Here is a 19,383-nt window from a genome sequence, read left to right on the forward strand (position 1 = left end):
AAACAAAATTTTAAAATACTCCATAATCACAGAAAAAAGTTTCTGTGGATATTCTGAGGTGTACCCCCCCACCCCCGCCACTGAAAGTCAGCTCTGCTCCGCCCCCTGGTGGTTGAAGTGAGGAGGCCTAGCGGCGACCCCGTTCAGTACCGGTCGTTAGAGCCAGATGAGAGGCTGAGAAGTGACTGGTGTGTCTTATCCTGGGCACAGGGGCAGCGGCTGGGGGGAGCTCCTGTCCACACACAGCCAGCCGCGGCTTCTGAGTGGGAGAGCGCGCTCCTTGTTAAGGCTGCTCGCGTGGCACTGTCAGCTTCTCTTCAGGAATGCAGCCGATCATCCCTTTCCTTCCCCTCCTGCAGACGGGCGGCCGCTGTACGTGCTCCGGCTGGGGCAGATGGACACCAAGGGCCTGGTGAGAGCCCTCGGGGAGGAGGCTCTGCTGCGATACGTAAGTGCCTCCGGGGGAGGTCGCTGCCCCCTCCCTTTGCCAGCAGCGTGGGGATCTCACCGTGTTGTAGCGAGCATGGAGAGCTTTCGTCACTAGGCCAGTCCCTTATCTGTGGAACATGAGGAATCGCATGGAGGACATTAGGAGACGAGAGGGGGAAATGCAGGCGGGGAATCACAGGGGGAGATGAACCACGAGAGACCGTGGCCTCCGGGAAACAAACAGGGTTTCAGAGGGGAGGAGGCTATGGGGATGGGTGGGCCTAGTGATGGGTATTAAGGAGGGCACAGGCTGCATGAGCGCCGGGTGTTAGATGCAGGCAGTGAATCATGGAACAGCACTTCAAAAACTAATAAAAAAAAAACTAATCAGGTACTGTGTGATGACTAATATAATAAAATTGTAAAAACTGCATGTTTTCAAAGCAATGATAATTAAAACATAAAATTCCCATTTAAAAACAGGCCAATCTGTTAATGTATTTCTAAAATTTCAAAAGAGGGCACAGAAGTTATAAAAATGTTTTTCACAGGGAAGCATCAACAAAAAAATCTGTATAGTCACTCAAGGTGACTTCGTGGGGACCGGTTTTGGGTCCTCTTGTTTCCCTGGCTTGGTCCCACCCCTGCCCTCTCCTCTCGAGCTGTCTCTCAGGTCAGGCTTCTTCATAGTAGTCTTTGCCTGGCACTTCCTTACTCGCAGGTCTTCACATCTCTTACCTGGACGATTATAAATGCTTTCTTCCTGCCCCCCGAAGTCCAGGCTCCCCCCCCCATTTCAGCCTCCGCAGTGTGGGCAGTTATGAAGAGAAGGATGTGCTTAAATTAAAAACCAAACAAACAAGGGCGCCTGGGTGGCTCAGTGGGTTAAGCGTCTGCCTTCGGCTCAGCCCATGGTCCCAGGGTCCTAAGATCGAGCCCCGCATCGGGCTCTCTGCTCAGCGGGCTGTGTGATTGTCACTTTGTTTCATAGCTTGACGCGGTGCCGTTACTTAGACTAATCGTGGGCTTTGTGGCCATTTCACACACAGGTTCTCTCCATAAACGAAGAAGGGCTGAGACGGTGTGAAGAAAATACAAAAGTCTTCGGTCGACCCATCAGGTAGATGTTGATTTTGTTTTTCCTTCCAGCTTATTGAGAATGTGGGGTAAATAAATATCTCTAGTTGACTTTGGGGGCCAAAATCTGGTTTGATTTTTAGGCTTTTAGATTTCTAGAACCAAGTCTAAATAGCTTCCCGTTTTCTGCAGTATTCCAGAAGGTAGAAGACAGAAAGCCATGCAGTTGGGTCAGTTGGGAGGGATAGGTGCTGGATTTTGGTATTTGTAGCCCTGAGTGAGGCACTGCTGTCCCCTCGGCCTGAGTGGGTCGGCCTGTCCGGTCAGTCCGCGGGTCCTCGGGAGCCCCGGGGCACAGGTCGGCTTTGTCTGTCTTAGTAGCAGGGCTGCGAGGACGTTATTCTGCATTTCTGAGCCATACTTGTCGCTACGGTGAACTGTTTGGGAAATGTGCGGTGGCGCGGGGGTGGACATAGGAAGGCCCAGCGGGGGACCTGGGAGGGCAGTGCCTGGGAGGGCAGGAGGGAGTCTCGAGGGTCCGGTCCTGGCTGCAGCGTCGGCTCCAGTACGTGTCTGCTGGGGCAGAGCTGCTGGCGCTTCAGGCACGCCGGGCGTCAGAAGCCAGACTCGTGCCCCGCTCGGTCCGTCGAGGTGGCCCGGCGAGTCAGGCCCAGCGCGTCGGGCGCTGTGTCTGCGGGGTCGCGCACGGGTCCGAGTGGGGTTCGTCGCCGCCAGCGAGCCGCTGAGCTTCTGCTGCTCGGGGATGGGGCTCCCCCACGGGTCCGTGCGCTGTGGGCCACGGGCTGGAAGCGCAGTTCCTGGCGCCTGACGGTTTAGAAACTGGTCTGGTTTTGGAAACGGCTCTAAATGGCGGTTTCGTACTGTCAAGAAGGAGATCGCTTAGGACGTGGTTTGCACGCGTGGGTGCCTAGTGCGTGGCTCACACGTCTGCACCCCTGCAGCTCGTGGACCTGCCTGGTGGACCTGGAGGGGCTCAACATGCGCCACCTGTGGAGACCCGGCGTCAAGGCCCTGCTGCGCATCATAGAGGTGGTGGAGGCCAACTACCCCGAGACGCTCGGCCGCCTCCTCATTCTGCGCGCTCCCCGCGTCTTCCCGGTCCTCTGGACGCTGGTGGGTGTGGCTGCGCCGCTGCCGAAGCCCGGAGCCACTTACGAGGCGCCTGGGCCGGCTTTCCTGTCCCCGCGTCTGTTCGTCTTAACTAGTCAGGAAATAGCAAATGTGGAAACATACAGGCCCCCTCAAACCACTGAAGGGAGGAAAGAGCTCCTGAGAGTCCTTTTGTCACACAAATAGACGTTACGGAAAAAGTGTGTCAGGCTCCCTGCCCCCCCCCCCCCCCGACTCATTCTGTCACATGGTAATTTTAATCTTTGGAAATCACACAGCAAAGCGAAATGACTGCCTGGTCTTTTCTCATTACCTGCAGGTTAGTCCATTCATTGATGACAACACCAGAAGGAAATTCCTGATTTATGCAGGAAATGACTACCAGGGTCCCGGAGGCCTGCTGGACTACATCGATAAAGAGATCATTCCAGATTTCCTGAGCGGGGAGTGCATGGTATGTATCAAGGCGAGCCGCTCTGCATTTGGCTGCTTTACGGGGGTGGGAAAGGTGGGTGTTGGTTGGTATAAACGATTTTCAGACTTTCAGTTCGGATTATTGTTTTTTGTTCTGTTTTGTTTTTCTTTATTTGGCTGACATTTCTCTGACCCGGGGCTAAACCACATAGACCCATTTTGGTAATTGTTGGCAACATGTGTTATTTCTTCATTGTTAAATATAATGAGAATTTGTTTTAGAGCCTAATGTAATTGCGCCTTTATTCGCTCAGTTCTGTGCAGCTCAGATTCTTATAACTGTTCTGAGGAGCTATGCATTTTATAAAAACACTTTGAAAAGCTCCAAGTGGTTCTGCCAGATCGCCCCCTTGACATTAAATAAGGGTGACATTTTGAAGGGGACACGTAAAGAGAACTACTTCTGTCATCTGGGGGCTTTGATTCACGGCGTGGCTAGGCTATCGGGCAACCACATCCGCCTCTGTGCCCTGGACTGTGATGAGGCGTCCTTGAGCACCACAGCCCCTGGGGCGCGCCCGGCTCCCGTGAGGGTGAGGGAGACCGAAGGCTGCAGAGGCCCAGGTGGGTTCCTCTGTTAACAGCTAAAGCCAGAGGGGAGTCTGGTTGTCCTTAGAGAAAGGATTTCTATCAGCCTATGGAAAATAAAGTCCTTTTGAGAGGTGTACACACTAGCTTGGATACACGTATTTAGCTAACAAACCAGGTTTTCAGGGGAGTCTTCGGGTTGGTTAGAGGAGTTTGGACAGCAGCAGGATTCAGCTTTCAGGGCCTCGGTCCCGCATCAAGAATGGCAGATATCGGCACGATGCGGTGCGAGGGGCGGGGGAGCCTCAGGACCCTTCCTGACCAAGGGCCGGGAGATTAACCTGGGAGGTCAGCTGTGGAGAGACCCCCAGACGACTCACATTAGGAACAGTCCAGAAGTGGTTGGTCCTTCTGACTGTGAGCTGGAGCAGAGGGAGACCTCACTCACGGCACGCCGGACCAACCGTGACGTGTTCCCCACGGTGAGAGTCCTCCTCATCCATCCGTGGGTCCAGGCTCTCCTGTGCTCCCTGCTGGGTCCGTCTGACAGAGGCTGCCTCTGGCTCACCGCCTCCCAGGCTGATCGTGTAGGAGGTGCTGGGATTCTCTGAACCTCAGTGTTGAGTCACTAGGTCAACGTCAGTTAGGAAATGTCTAATTAACCTAGCCCATTGCAAGTGGACTCAGAAGAGGCTCTCCTTAATTACTTTCTGTCTGGTGTTGTGGATTGATCTGACTTGGGTTAGACAACAAAGCTTTCATCGTTGATTATATATTAACTGTCATAACTCATAATAAAAACCTGCCTGTAGTTGCTGAGAGTAAAACTTTTTTTTAAAGATTTTATTTATTTACTTGACAGAGAAAGAGAGAGAGATCACAAGTAGGCAGAGAGGCAGGCAGAGAGAGAGAGGGAAGCAGGCTCCCTGCTGAGCAGAGAGCCCGATGCGCGGGGCTCCATCCCAGGACCCTGAGATCATGACCTGAGCCGAAGGCAGAGGCTTGACCCGCTGAGCCACCCAGGCGCCCCCTCGGATAAAACATTTCTTAGCATCGTGTTTTCTCTTTACCGTGCTGTGTAACTTCTTGTCATTTTTCCACGAAGCAGCGCTAGTAATGGAGTCCCGTACCTCTTACGTAGTGGTATAAATTCTCTGGGAGATTAGCGTCAACCTGTTCTCATTTAAAGTAAGACACATAGATCTAAGAAGTTTTAAAAAGTTACGTTGCTCAGTCCTGCAGCCGGCATTAGGACGGTGCCGGCGTGTTACATTCCCAAGCGGCCAGGGTCACTGCGCCTGCCAGGACATGGCCTGCCACGGAGTGTTGGTTCTCAGAGGACCCCTTCCGTGTGCACAGTGTTCACTGCTGTGTTTGTGTTTGCAGTGTGAGGTGCCCGAGGGCGGACTGGTCCCCAAGTCTCTGTACAGGACTGCGGAGGAGCTGGAGAACGAGGACCTCCGGCTCTGGACCGAGACCATCTACCAGTCTGCAAGTGTCTTCAAAGGAGCCCCGCACGAGGTGCGCCATCCGCGCCGCGGGCCTGGGTATCAGGGACCCCATACCCCCGGGGCCCTTCCTCAGCGCGTCTTCCCAGCAGGAGCCCCTTCGGAAGCATCAAATGCATTTTGTGGTCTTGGCCTTTAGGGTTTATTTTTTTTCCCCCAAACCTTTGGGGTGAAAGTCTGCGTTGAGGGACAGGCGTCTCTCGAGGGACCTGCGCCCAGAAGGCGATGAGGCCTCTTGACCTCTGCTCTGCCAGGGACCGGCGGGCCCGGGGCGGGTGGCTGGTGGGAGGCTTCCCTGTGGGACCCGGACTCTGCGCCTGAGGTCATCTAACGACTCTGTGGGGCTGGTTTCCGTGTCTGTCTCTTCACGACCGGGCGTTGGTTATTTCTGTTTGTGGAAGAATTTGCCCGTTTTTGTAAGCCAGGCAGGGTCTGGAGAAAGTAGCACTTTTCTGTTTTCCCTTCTTGCGGTCACATTAGGGGCGGAAGCGAGAGGACTGCCGTGTCCTGCTGACGCTGCGCATCCTGTGACGCTGGCGGTCTGGGCGCTGAGGGCTCACGACCGAGTGCGCTTTCCCGAGCTCTGGGCGGCGCCGTTTGTGCCTCGGGGGTGGTTGCTCCGGACGGCGGCGCGGGGCACCGAGCCAGCGCTCAGCGCGCTGGGGCCGTGCGCTCAGGCCGACCCCTTACTGCCACCTGCCATCCGTCCTTGCTGGCGTGTGTCCCGGCGTGGCCGCTTGTGGCGCAGGCGGCTGCTGTTGCCGTGTTTGAGCAGGCAGGGGCAGATCTGGTCTGCCGCACGCATGGGTTCGGTGGGGAAATCTCAGATTTTTCATGGCTGTGTCTGGAGGATTATTTCTAGTAATTCCGTATTCGGAGGCCCGGTGCGGGCAAAGCGGAGTCCTTCTTCCTCTTAGGTAACTCGCTCTCGTCTGTGGTGGGGAGCTCCGGTTGTCACGTGTCGCAGGGCATGTGGCAGGTGGAAGTTTTCTACATCGGAATGCTAAGCCCTGCTCTGGGGGTTAAGTAAAACACAAGTCAAGGCCACAAGAGCCCTGAAATAAGGGCTGAACTCCGTGTCCCCGCGGTGAAGGCGGGGTGGGGGGGCCTGTCCGCACAGGGGGCCGCGTCTGCGGAGAGCTTGGCCCCGGGGGAGCCACTGCGCTGCGGAAAGGACGGTCGCGGCGCCCAGACAGGACTGTCGTGCCCCGTGGAATCCACTGTTTAGGGAGATCCCGAGTGGGTGGCTGTGTGGTGAGAAGCCGCAGTGCTGGAGTCACGGGATCGGCCTGACGGGCGAAGCGCCAGCCGGGTCGCCCCGGGACGAGGGGGCGTCGCCGCCTGAGCTCTGGCCACCACGCTCAGTTCTCCCATCGCGCCCCCAGTAACACGCTCAGGTCTGACTCTGATCAGTCCCCGCTGGGAACCTTGCCTGGGGCGCTGTGAGGAGGTTCGTGTTTGAGGTGGGCGCTCAGTCCCCGCGGCCCTCCCCTGCCCCGGCCGCTTGGCGGGCCCCGGCTGCCACTGTTCCTTGTGAGTCTGTCCCCTGCCCCTGCCTGGAGCGCTTCCTTCTGTTCCTCCACGTGCCCTTTACTCAGCTCCCACCTGCTCTGGGACGTCCTTGTGCTCGCCAGCCTAGAACAGTCTGTGGAACCACTTCCGAACCACCTTGAGTCCCTTCGGCTCTGTGTTGTTACGGCATTTCTACGGCCGGGAGCTGGCGTGTCGGGTGCTAAGGGTCGTGCAGTGGGGAGTCTGGGCTGCAGGTGCAGCTGGGGGGGGGGGCGCGGAGCTCGGCCATTGACGTGGAGCAGGAGGGCTGGGAGGAGGGAGAGCAGGAGAAGCTGGGGGCGGAGCGGTGGGTGCGGGTGAAGAGGCGGCTGATGGGCTGATGCGACAGGCCTCCCTCCCTCCTACGACACTCATGGCCGGGCCCAGAAGCTCTCCGCAGAGGCGAGGCTGCCACTGTGTCGGCCCAGGCCCCGGGGGCTGCCGCTGAACGCACTCTCTCCTTCCAGATTCTCATTCAGATCGTGGATGCCTCTTCGGTGATCACTTGGGATTTTGACGTGTGCAAAGGAGACATCGTCTTCAACATCTACCACTCCAAGAGGTCGCCCCAGCCGCCCAAGAAGGACTCCCTGGGGGCACACAGCATCACTTCCCCAGGAGGGAACAATGTGCAGCTGATAGACCGAGTCTGGCAGCTGGGCCGCGACTACAGCATGGTGGAGTCGCCTCTGATCTGCAGAGAAGGGGAGAGCGTGCAGGTAGGCCGTCCGAGGCCCTCCACAGCTCGGGGGTTTTGTCTTCTAAAGGGGGGGTCTGCTGCCGCCTCGCTGTCCTGCGTGGCTGGTGCTCTCCGTCTGCGGGAGCGCCCGTGGCTGTGTGCAGTGCTGGTTACGGTCAGAATGACCCGAGAAGCCCAGGGAGGCTCCGAAGACAGGGAGCTCAGACCTGAGCAAGGGTTCTGGAAAGAATTCATGACTTTTAGCTCAAGTGCCTGAGTTTTCTTGAGAAGTTAGTTTCACAGAAGCGACGCGGAAGGCAGGGAAAGGTGTTCTGTGCCCGTGGACAGCTGGGATCCAGCCTTCCCCGAGAGGACAGTCACCCTAAACAGCAGGGAGACCAGCACGTGCTGGGGGAGCTGTTAGCTGCCCTCACTGAGCCCTTGCATTCGTTTAGAAATTCTGTCAGTTCATTCTTCAAGTGGTGGCCGGTTGTGTTGAGTGCTTATGCTAAGAGCGGTGGTTCTCAGGTGCTTCTGGCCCGCGTGATAGATGCGTAATTCTGCCACAGTTACAGTTCTCAGGGAGGAGCCTGTCAGTGGGGGGACCGAGAAGTAGAGGAAAAGAGAGTGTTTCATTGGGTTTTATAATAAATAGTTCAAGCTCCAGAATTAGTGAAGAAGATAATTTTCAGAGGTTGACATTCTGCCCTAGATCGCATTGTTAGCCAGAGTGCTCTAGCAAGATCGTTAGAAGCAGGTCCGAGAGAGTGTTGCCGGGTCAGATGGTCTCTTTGGAGCCTCTGCAGGCTAGATGAAGAGCCCCCAACCGTGTTCCCTCATCCCATCCCACCAGCCACCTGCTTCTGCAGCGGCTTTTCTTCCCCGTAAGCTGCGAGTCCTGGGGGCGGACAGACACCAAGAGTCCCTCCCCGAGGCCACGCGGCACCTGGGAGGGGCCTGGCTGCAGGGCCCAGGGACCCCGAGTGGAACCAGCCCAGGAGCGCGTAGTCGACTCTCTAGCCACTGGGCTGGCCGGCCGTCCTGCTGCATCCAGCGTGCTCGTGCTCGCGGAGGGGTGCGGGCGGTGTGCGCTGGGGCTTGGGGCCAGGCGGGGTCTCGGGAGGGAGTTCTCAGCCAGCGCCACCCGACTTGTTCCAGGGCTCGCACGTGACCCGGTGGCCAGGCTTCTACATCCTGCAGTGGAGGTTCCACAGCATGCCTGCGTGCGCCGCCACCAACCTGCCGCGGGTGGACGATGTGCTGGCCTCCCTGCAGGTGTCGTCGCACAAGTGCAAAGTGATGTACTACACCGAGGTGATCGGCTCCGAGGACTTCCGGTATGGGCTCCCCGTCCCCGGCCCGCAGCAGTGCAGGGGGTTGGGGGGCGGGGGCTCGGGGGACCCGTGGGCCAAGCCGGCAGGGAGCCGCGGTTCCGGGAGAGCCTGCCGTGTGACTGCTGGGGGTGCCAAGTGGGGCAGCCTGCCATGGGGTCCTCACACCTCTCCCTTCCCTGTACCGTCCGCAGAGGCTCTATGACCAGCCTGGAGTCCAGCCACAGCGGGTTCTCCCAGTTGAGCGCCGCCACCACCTCCTCCAGCCAGTCTCAGTCCAGCTCCATGATTTCCAGGTAGTGCCGCGGCGCCCTTGCTCAGGGCGCGGAGGGGACAGCGCGCCTCCTCGGACAGCCCACCGCGCCCCGCCACCCGCCCAGCGGCCACACTGTGCAGACTCCTCACCCTCTAGGTAGCAGATAGCTCTCCGGATGGCAGGCGTAGGCCTTGAGCCCAGACCGTCTCAACGGGTCGTTTTAACTCGCACTCTTTAGCCATAGATTTTGTACACAGTGTGCGCAAAAGCAAACCAGAGCACAAGGGCTCTCTCGAAAGAAAAGTAGTTTGTATACAATTAAGAGGTTGACTTCATCTCAAATGTTGATGCAAAAAATGTTTCCAGCCACCTCCACATCCTGTCCATTAGCGGATGAATTGCTACACCATCCGTCCGTCCTCCGGCGGTGGCCCTCCTTCCTACACGGAGCAGGAACGACTGGCCTGTCCCCGCACCGCATCATGGTGTCACGTCCTGCTGTCCCTGGCACAGCCCGCGGCTCGGGGGCCTGCCCACTGGCCCCTGTCCTCCGAGCAGCGGTGCTCCCGTGGGGAGCGCTCGGGGACAGCCTGCGGGAGCAGCCCGCTCGCGTCCCCTGGGCAGGTGACCCGCTGTCCTGTGGTGGGTGCGGGTGGGGCCGGGGGCTCTCGGGGGCCCCCACGGCAGCAGGAGAGCACCGCCACCATTAAACAGCTTCTCTTTCCTCCTTTCCACATCTTTTTGGTACTTTCAGAGCAGGATTTTTCTGTATGTGAACTCGCGCGGGGGGCTCCTTTCCCTTTTCCTTCTGCTGTCGTTTTTACCTGCAGATGCTAGTTCTGAGCTCACTTGAGACTCGCGTGCCCTCTGCCCCCTCTCGGCTCGATAGCATCAGGGCCCTCGTGGTCTTCCTCGTCACTAGAAGGCTGTTTTGGAGACTCAGTCGCGTTTGCCGCTTGAGGTTGTCCAGTGTTCATCTGGGCTGATGAGTGTTCTCACTGCACGGCCGCCTCGGGAGAGCGAGGGGCTGACGGGGACCCCGCTCCCGCATAGACAGAAACTGCAGGCATGCAGAGCTGTGTCTGCATGTGCAGGCATGGGGGGGTGCACGTGTGAGTGTGCCAGTGGGTTTGTGTGTGAGTGTGGCAATGTGTGGGGCATGTGGGTGTGAGTGTGGCAGTGGAGGGTGCGTGCATGAGTCTGGCAGCATGGGGCATGTGCGTGAGTGTGGCAATGGGGCACGTATGAATGTGGGGTGTGTGCGAGTGCGGCAGTGTGGGGTATGTGTGTGAGTGTGGCAGTGGGGGGCTTGGGAGTGGGTGTCAGAGTGCGGGGGGCACACATGGTGTGTGGCAGGGCTGGACTGGGTGGGGTGTGGGGTGGCCATCGGTGTGGTGTTGGTGAGAAATGAGGCAGGTGGAAAGTGGGGTCTAGTTACAAGGGAGTCTTCTTAGAAGCAGATCAGAATATGAGCCGATTTGCCTTTTGTGTTTTGTTTTGGATTCCCAGTTCCCAAGCATGGTGTTCTTGTGTGGGTCCGTGTTTTTTTAAGCTTTTTATGGGAAAAGCAGGTCATTTGCAAATCTATCTGGATGTTGCGTTGGGTTAGCGTTTGTGATAAGGATGTGATGTGTGGTGGTGGGTGTCGGAAGAGGTTGTGTTTCTAAAGATACGAGCCCAAAGCCACGTGGCTGTTAGCGACAGGTGTGAGGCACGGAAGCCTGGGCCGCGTTGCTTTCCATCTGCTCTCGGGGCCCGCGACGGGCGGCTGCGGTGTGGACAAGTGTGTGGAGGGCGGGGGTGCCCCGTGGGTGAGCCCAGCGGCCTCTCGAGGAGCGCCCGGGCGGTGAGGCCCGTGAGGCGGCCCGCACACCGAAGACGGGGCTTCTCCGTGGTTGCCGGCCTTCCCGGAGTTGTTCCCTTTGCAAAGATAGGTTCACCGCGGCACCTAAAGCCTTGTTTCCAGAAAGCACGTTAGGGCTAGGTAGCGCCCCTGTGCTGCTTCCGATCAGTGCTTCCTGGTTCTAAATTATAAGGACCTGAAGGTGGTCCCTTTCCTCTCTCTCTCTCTCTCTCTCTCTCTGTGTCTCAGATGGCGGTTTTGCTGACAGCTGCCAAGAACATGCTTCCCTCCACAGGCCACCTCAGCCCAGGGATGTTTGTAGAACTATCTGAGTTGCAGCCATCCCTCCCTCCCCCAGTCTGAAGACGTGTTCGTTTTAAGTTGACTCAGAAGTGGCCCTGTCTTGTCCCCAGAGAGTCGAACGCGTCTCTAAGAGTTCAAAGCACATCACTGCGCAGACGCCGGCAGGGTTCCTCATGAGTGACACGGCACCTGCTTCTCCTCGGAGGGGACTGCGGGCACGTGGACCCGGCCGTCCCCCTCCTTCCGCGCCCTGCATTTCTTACTCTCCACCTTTCTTCTGCACTAAGGGTTCTTTTGGTTTCCCCTGTTACTAGTGTCTTAACTCACTTTTCTTCCTCAATCCATTATTTGCATATCAAATTCTGTAAATGTTTTGTAAACATATTACCTCACCTTTGGTAATACAATACTGATAGTCTTTAAAAGATTTTTTTACTGTTACGATAATAAATGTGAACTGTTTAAAGACGAGCATGTCTCTTTCTTCCTGTGGGATCCTGTGGGACGTGACGTGGCAGCGTCCTTTGGAGAGTGGGACCTTAGGAGATGGGAGAGGTGGAGGACAGATCTGGATCCAGGGTGCTGGGTTCTAGAAGTTCCAGAGTGGAGCCCCGCGTGTGCGGGACCATTTGCAGTCACGTGGGCGGTCCTGCAGACGGATGGCAGCTGTGAGCGGCCGACCCGCAGGTGCCACCCAGAGCCGACAGTTCTCTCGCTCCTACGACAAGTGTTCCTTGGACTCCGTGAGGCCAGACATGGCTCATGGCAGACTGCCCAAGACTGTTTCTTCAGTAACGACACGGATCCTCGAATCACTTGGCTTCAGAAAGAAGAAAATGGACAGGTGTGGACCTTCGGAACCTGGGCCCCCTTGTTGCCGGCTGCTTGCCGGTTGTGTGTAGGGGTGACAAGGCCAGGACAGCCCGGGACAGACACCGTGCTGGCCTGCCCCTGTCCTCGTCTGCTTTCCTGGTCAGGGTGTGTGGGAGCCGGCCGAGGGGACGGAACAGAGGCGTGACGTGGCCGCGCGTCTGTGGCCACACGTGAGCTGTACGTTTGCCAGCGGCCGAGAGAGGCGACCTGCGTCATTCCCACCGCAGCGGCCCCCACGTGCCTCCCACCGTGGCGTGTTGCAGGGGGAGGGCAGGGCGTGCAGCAGTTCCTCTCGGGCGCGGAGGCCTCTGCCAGCCCTCGGGTCGGGCCTGCTCCTGCCGGGCAGTGCGGGTAGCGTCGGGCTCTCACGGGGACCACATGAGCAACGGGTGAGCCTGGGTTGCCTGCTGCTGTCTCTCGGCCGTCTCAGAGCGAGGCAACGAGTGGGGTGTCCTGAACAACGGTCACAGTGTTCTTCTGTTGGGTCGCCGAACCTCCAATGTGTAGTTCTGCTTAAACACGTCACTTCCTTTCATACCTGAGCACAAGCATAGGGCGCCTCTCAGGTCTCTGGTCAAGGCAGAGGTGATCTCAGTAAAATGTCACGACACACCCGTGAATCTGTTTTATTTTATTTTAAAGATCTTGTTTATTTGAGGGACAACTAGTGAGAGAGCACGAGTAGGGACAGTGGCAGAGGGAGACGGAGAGGGAGAAGCAGACCCCTGGCCAAGTAAGGAGCCTGACGCAGGACTCGATCCCAGAACTCTGGGATTGTGACCTGAGCCGAAGGCAGACGTTCAGCCGACTGAGCTGCCCGGGTGCCCCCCCCCACCCCGGTGGATTGGCTTGGTTTGATGAAAGGGCTTCGGAAAGCAGGGTTTCTGGGAACAGGACTGTGGCATGCTGGGTAAAGCAGCAGCCGTCTGAACTGCTGGCTTAGAAAGGGTTAAAGTGGCAACGTTTGTTATTTATTTTCTACCACGACCCGCCCTGTATGGGCACCTGCGCAAACCCTGAACGAGGTAGGCCCAGAGCAGCACAGTCCCGAGCCCCAGTGTTCATCAGCGCATCAGCGCTCAGTCTGGCGGACCGGAGCAGGGCCCAGCGAAGCCCTCCTCCTGGTGTGGAAGCCCGTCCCCGCGGACTGGACGGTGTGTGCGCGGCTCAGGGCACCGGGGCTGGGGCGTGAGGGAGGGAGAGGAGACTGAAGCAGGGCAGGAGCCGGAAGCTCCGGCCTCGGCCTCGGCCTCGGCCTCGGCCTCGGCCTCGGAGGGAGGGTTTTGGTGACCTTCCCCGGAACAACAGAAGGGGGAGCTCTGGAGAACCAAAGACGCTTTCTTGAAGCCCCTTTCATTCTGGAAGTTTATGATCTACTTTCACATCAGAAAAGCGTCCAAGGCAAGTCCATCCGAAGCTGAGTGCGAGCAGAGCGTCCTACAGACCAGGGAAGGCCGGAAAGGTGCGCCTGCGAGACGGACAAACGTCAGCGGCTTCCTCCGAACACACGACGTCCGTCGTGTCAGTGCCGGGGACACGGCGTAGGGACTCAACAGTTCTGTGCCTGCCTCCGTGCTCGCCGCGGCCGCTGTGGCCGCTGCCTGGTGCAGGCCATGTCGCCACGGCGTCATCCGCATCCCCGGGCGGGGCCACTCGTCTCGGGGACCGTCCGACCGTGTGACTGGAAGTTCGTCCCTCGTCGCCCCCGCCCCTCTGGCGACCACCAGTCCTCTGGGTGTGCGTCTGCGTTTGGGTTTTTTTTTTTTTTAAGGAACTAAAGGACATTAAGAGAAACAGGACAGGAAAGAAAGCATTAGAAAAGCCCAGAAACAGAGTGACAAGAATTAGAAATGAAGGAAACCACTTCAGAAATTCAGACAGAACTAGGACGCGGTGAAAAATGCGGCAGATAAGGCTCTAAGAGGAAAGCGCAAAAGGGGAAAATCATATAAATCAGGAAGGACAGCGGCGAAGGGACGCGGCTTGAAGGTGAGCGAAGCAGGACAGCGCCGGGGGTTGCTTCGGCGAGACGGAGGCCTCCGGGCCGAAATCAGGCTTTCCAAAGGCTGAGCTTTATGGGGAAGAAATAGAATAATTGGGATTCTTAGGGGAAGAAAGAGGAAGCCGGGGGATTTCTAGCCAGCAGCACTGCGTGTGGGTGTCCGCGCGGTGCGTTCAAGTCGGGGGGCTGCACGCCCTCGGGTCGGGCTGCCAGGGTGCGGGGGGAGACCGTGGACGGGGGGTTCAGGGCTGTATTGCCTGAAGACCCGAGGCCAGCGAGCCTGCAGACGGGGTGGTACATGCTTGCCACCGCTCTGTGTCTGAATCAGACAACTTTTTTTTTTTAAGATTTTATTTATTTATTTGACAGAGAGAGAGATCACAAGTAGGCAGAGAGAGAGGGGGAAGCAGGCTCCCCGCTGAGCAGAGAGCCCGATGCGGGGCTCGATCCCAGGACCCTGAGATCATGACCTGAACTGAAGGCAGAGGCTTAACCCACTGAGCCACCCAGGCGCCCTGAATCAGACAATTTTTTAAAAAGGGGCAGGAAACAGGGTCGACGTATGCGGAGGATTCTGTTCTTCATCACCATATCAGCCTCAGCGTCCACGTGGTTGATCGGGAGTCTCGGCCTGTGATAGGGATGCGTCTGGCTGGGACCAGACCAGCGGCAGTGAGAACCCCAGACCCCCACGGTGTCTCGACAGCCCCGTGGGCGTGGGGCAATCGTGCAGCTCCTGAGCGTGAGTCATTGGTTAGACTCAGGCGCTTCTCTGGCTCCGTGTTTTGTTTTAGAAAACAGGTTTGTGGGTGGTGGTATTTTTGGTTAGGACTTCAGACAGGTAATTTGCCTTGAGGGAGAGTCACAGTGGCTCTCTTGCTGGGACTCAGGGTTTCTTTCCTTTGTCCTCATCACCGGAGCCATGGCTGGAGCGGCTGGGAACAGCATCTCCCGTCTGATCTCGGGCTTGTGTGCGTGGGACAGCGAAACGGAGCCCTCTCCCTGGCGGCAGGGGACCGCACAGCTCCCAGTTGTTCTCGTGGTGTCAGGCCGGTCCCCGAGAGCCCTGCCCCTTGCCCGTGCTTCTCCAATAGAAGCAGCCATACTAGTGTCCCACTCTGACCTTGCCTTTGGGTTTAAGAACTCCGTCTCCAGGACCCATGTTACACCCACTGAGAAACAGTCACGAGCCTCGGATATGCAAATCACTGGGAATCCGCGCACCAGCCCGCCCCGTGTCCTGTGACCCGTGAAGGACAGAACAGTGTGCTGCCTGCTCTCCGGGCTATTTCTGGGAACCAGCGAGGGGCAAGAGGCCCAGCTGCAGGGAGGACGCCACCCCCAGCTCCGTCTGTAGAGCAGTGTGGGTCTCTGTGGACTTGAACCCCGTCTACACGCATGATCTGACAGTCCTGGTGCTACAGCCAGAGTGACACCCGAGGTCAGCCCCCAAGGGGAGCCTTGCCTTCTGGCCTGCTTAAGCTGAGCACCCTCCCGGCTCCTCCGGCCAGGGAAGGGCCTCCCCCACCCCCGGCCACCTTGTGGCCCCATAGCAGACATGCATCCTCCGTCCCCACATGGGGTGGTGGCGACGTCCTTTCTCCAGCTCCATCCTGCAAGTCAGCGCCGACGGTGGACATTCTCCAGCCCTCATGGCTCCTGAAATCTCTCAGAAGGGGAGCCATAGTTGATGGGTCAGTTTAGCTGGGCCACGCGGTACCCAGATACTTGGTCAAACGTTATCGTGGGTGTTTCTGGGGTTGTGCTTTTTCGGATGAGAGTAACAGTTAGATGGGTAGACTGAGTGAAGCAGACTGCGCTCCCTAATGCAGGTGGGCCTTACCCAATCAGTCAAAGGCCCCAATAGAACAAAAGGCTGCCCTCCCCAAGGGAAGAGAGGATTCATCCTGCCTAACGTCTTCAAACTGGGATATCAGCTAATCTGCCTTTGGGCTAAAAAGTTGTCTCCTGGATCTCAAACCTGCTGGCCTCTGGACCAGAAAACACCACGAAGCCCTCCAGTCTCCAGGTGCCGACTGCTGGTCTTGGGACTGGTCAGCCTCTATAATCATGCGAGCCTATTCCCCACTTCAGATCTCCTTCCACGAATGCATTCCCTTGATTCCTACTCTTTGGAGAACCCCCACTAATACAGGAACTGTGCTCCATACCCCCAGAATTGCAAAGACTTTGACATTTACCAAAAAAGCTGGTTAATCTAGAATCATCTTTCTCTGGATTGTGTCTATGTGTTTTGGTTTGGGTTTTTTTTCCTTCCATCAGTAGGCTTGTTTTCTGAATGTAGAATAGAATCATGGGCTGTTAAAGCTGAGGTGGCAAAGTCTAGAAGGTCTGTTTGCAGCTCTTGCAGCTCGGGGGTGGTCAAGCCTGGAGGGGGGACAGGGCTGTGTCTGAGCGGGTGGCTACGAGTCCAGCAGGCTGGGGGACGTTGGGCAAGCCACTTAGCCTCCCCGAGCCCCACTCCTCACTGTGAAGGCCAAGTCCGAAGACTCCAAAGCCCCTCCATCTTGTTGCCGTCATTTACCACGAAATGGGAAGAGGCAAGCCCGTCTCATCGGGGTCACTGTAAAGACACAACGAGCAAATGATGATGAGGCCGTGTTGTTCAATTCCAAGTGCTCTGCAAACGTGGCGTGTTCCGTACAGTTCTGGTCTTGCTTAGGGCAAGGGTGTGGAGTTCCGTGCCCACGCGAGGACACATCAGTGCCTGTGCCTTCCTTGCCTACCGGGGTCCTCTGGGAAGAGAGCACACTGGACGTCGGTTGGAAGACACACCACTAAAGGAGGCGCCAGGAACAACAGCTCGCAGTTAGATGCAAAATAAGAAAGCTCAACGGCACGCTCTCCTCCCTCTTCCCAAGAGGGAATGCGATGGCCACAGGTTGGCAGGGGTCATGGGGCGGGGGGGGGAGCGTGTCCCCTGACTGCCCCTCTGTTCCGACGCCCGTGGAATGGGACAGACAGCTTGGTGGGTTGAACATCTGTTGGAGCCAGGGGCTGTGGAGGGGGACAGCGGACCCCTTCTGGCACCTTCTCTCTTTCCCACGTGTCACCTCTGTCGGGGGGCTCGACCAGCCAGAAGGCAAGGGAGGCACAGCTCCGCAGGGTCATGAGGTGGGATGTTTGCTGTTCTCATGCGTCTGTCCCCGTCAGGGCTCAGGACAGTGCCTGGCACAGGGTGGACGCCCCCAGAGCATCTGGGGAGTGAACGTGGGATGAGTAGATTTCACGAGTGGGTTGGTCTAAAGAGGGGTGTGACCCAGCCTGGATTCCTTACAGACTCAACATTAAGATACTCTCTGTTTTCTTCTTCTTTTAGAAGAAATTAAAGTTAAAACGTTTTTGTGGACCCCTAAAAGAATGGTGGACCCTGGGCCCTGCTCATAGAGGCTAGAAAGCCTCTGCGGACTGCTTTGCCCCACCCCAGAAGGGGGCCGGGGAAGGGACCTTCCCCACCGCGCGAATCCTGAGCCCACCCGGCTTGGCTGCCCTGGGAGCCCCGCAAGCTCTTCCTGCGGGGATGCCGCTGCCCTCGCGTGCCCCCGGGGTTGGCGCGGGTGAGCAGGTGTGCTGGGTCTGTGCTGACTGCACACCAGGACGGGCACAGAGCTCAGCACCCTTCGGAGGTGTGTGGAAGGGACGTCCTGGTCGGTGCGCTCAGTCCTGGGAGCTGATGCTTCCTTGGGCCTGGGGGCTCTGGCCAGTCTGCGGGGTGCTTGCCCCGCACTCACTGTGTGATTGCTCCCAGGTGGGATGTGCCGGCCCTCTGTTCACGCCAAGCCTCAGAGGAACACAGTATGCTCTGCTTCTAGAAGGCTCCATGGCTGTATGTGGAGAGACCCCTGGAGTTCTTTAGTGAGTCAGAGTCCCCTCCCAACACTCGGACGTGCCTACCTTGGCTTAGCTCGCAGAGGCTAAGAGCTGGGGGGTGTCAGGCATCGCGACAGCCCACGCCTGGCAGGGCCCACACCCTCTGCTCTGGAGAAGCATCTGGCAAAGGGGTCCCTGTGCCGGTGCCAGGGAGGCGCCTGGGGCTTGTGCTCAGCCTGTGCTGTTTCTGAGCTGCCCGTGGCCCCTTGGGGGTCTTCCTCTCCATACCCTTCTGCCTCCAGCGCGTCTCTCCTTATCTTTACTTTTCTGCCTAAGTAACACTCACCACATGCCACAGAGTCTCCGGCTTCAGCCCTCCCGGTGGCCCCCAGCCTGAGGGGGCTTGGACGGAGTACCTAGAAGCTAGGCAGAAAGACAGGGCTGGCCAGGGAGAGCAGGCTCAGGATGGTGGCAGGTGCCCTCCCCGCCTGGTCCTGGGGGCGCAGCGGGCAGACCTACGGGCCGGACCCCCACTTGTTGCCTTTCCTCATGGCCTCTGACTGGAAGTTTCTTCGTGAGGTTGGGGTGGGGGCTGACTTGGTGGGATGACCGCCCACTGTGTCCCACTCCCAGGCCTCATGGCGGCTCGCGTGTCCCACCCTGCAGCCCCAGCGTCCAGAAGCCCCACTGCTGCTGGGTGAGTGGCCGCTGCCTGCAGATGGGAGTCCCAGTGTGTCTCTTTCCACTTCCAGACATGAGCAGCCGCTGCCTCTATTACATCCTTCGGCTCGAAACAGCTAAGATGATCTCCGTTCTCCTGTCATCTCACATGGTGACGTGTGCCAGGGGAAAGTAAGCGTGACGACGGACAGGGCAATGGGGTGGGATGGGGGTCGCAGTCTTCAGCTGGGTGAGCAGGAAAGGCCTCACTCGAGGTGAGGGAGCCAGCCTGGCAGATTTCCAGGAGAACATTCTAGAACGAGGGAGGCGCTAATGCAGAGGCCGTGGGACAGACATGTGTTCAGCAGGAGGGCTGTGGCAGGGAAACCTCAGTTCACCAGGTGTCGGGACCGCCCGTACCTCCCAGGAGCCCAGGAGGTCGCTCCGGCCAACAGACGACGTCACCTCTGGCGGGGGCAGGGCGCACACTTCCCCAGGTCAGCCCGGGTCGGTGTCACCTCGGGGTGTGGCTGCTGCCTTGCAGAGCTGCCTGAGCCTCAGGGACCTCGTGCGAGTGGGAAGGAATCGCCTCCGTGATGTCAGGGTTTGCTGTCACCCCTGCGGAAAGGAGCTCGTCCTGACAGAGGTGTGAGGCCAGTGGTGGGGGCGGGGCGGCCAGGCCCCAAAGGCCCCGTGGGTCCCTCGAGGCCACCGGCTGGCGGCTCTAGCTCCGACTGTGCTGGGAGCGGCTGTCTTGTTTGTCACGGGGCTTGGGCTGTTTGCTTGTTTTCGAGGAGAAAATTTTAATCTCTGTGACGTCAGATTTCTCTTCCTTTCCTTGAGAGTGTCTGGATTTTACGTCCTGCTTGGAAAGGGCCTCCCCATGTGAAATTCTCCTTCATTTTCT

The 19,383-nt window shown here is 58.0% G+C and overlaps 1 protein-coding gene across 2 annotated transcripts in view; it reads left to right on the forward strand.

Annotated features, from left to right (window-relative positions):
* SEC14L1 (SEC14 like lipid binding 1) overlaps nt 1–11,581 on the forward strand; it is a 54,988-nt gene extending 43,407 nt beyond the window's left edge. The window contains exons 10-18 of one of the 2 annotated variants that reach the window (XM_080826887.1): nt 360–448; nt 1,479–1,549; nt 2,469–2,640; nt 2,957–3,091; nt 5,026–5,160; nt 7,166–7,417; nt 8,536–8,714; nt 8,903–9,004; nt 11,057–11,581. In XM_080826887.1, coding sequence (XP_080683013.1) covers nt 360–448; nt 1,479–1,549; nt 2,469–2,640; nt 2,957–3,091; nt 5,026–5,160; nt 7,166–7,417; nt 8,536–8,714; nt 8,903–9,004; nt 11,057–11,072 — 1,151 coding nt within the window. In that variant the 3' untranslated portion in view covers nt 11,073–11,581. The remainder of the gene's footprint in view (nt 1–359; nt 449–1,478; nt 1,550–2,468; nt 2,641–2,956; nt 3,092–5,025; nt 5,161–7,165; nt 7,418–8,535; nt 8,715–8,902; nt 9,005–11,056) is intronic. The other variant, XM_080826886.1, reaches the window with a different exon arrangement.
* Nucleotides 11,582–19,383: the final 7,802 nt, after the last annotated feature.

The sequence above is a fragment of the Martes martes genome (genome assembly GCF_963455335.1).
Source record: "Martes martes genome assembly, chromosome: 16".
Taxonomy (NCBI): Eukaryota; Metazoa; Chordata; class Mammalia; order Carnivora; family Mustelidae; genus Martes; species Martes martes.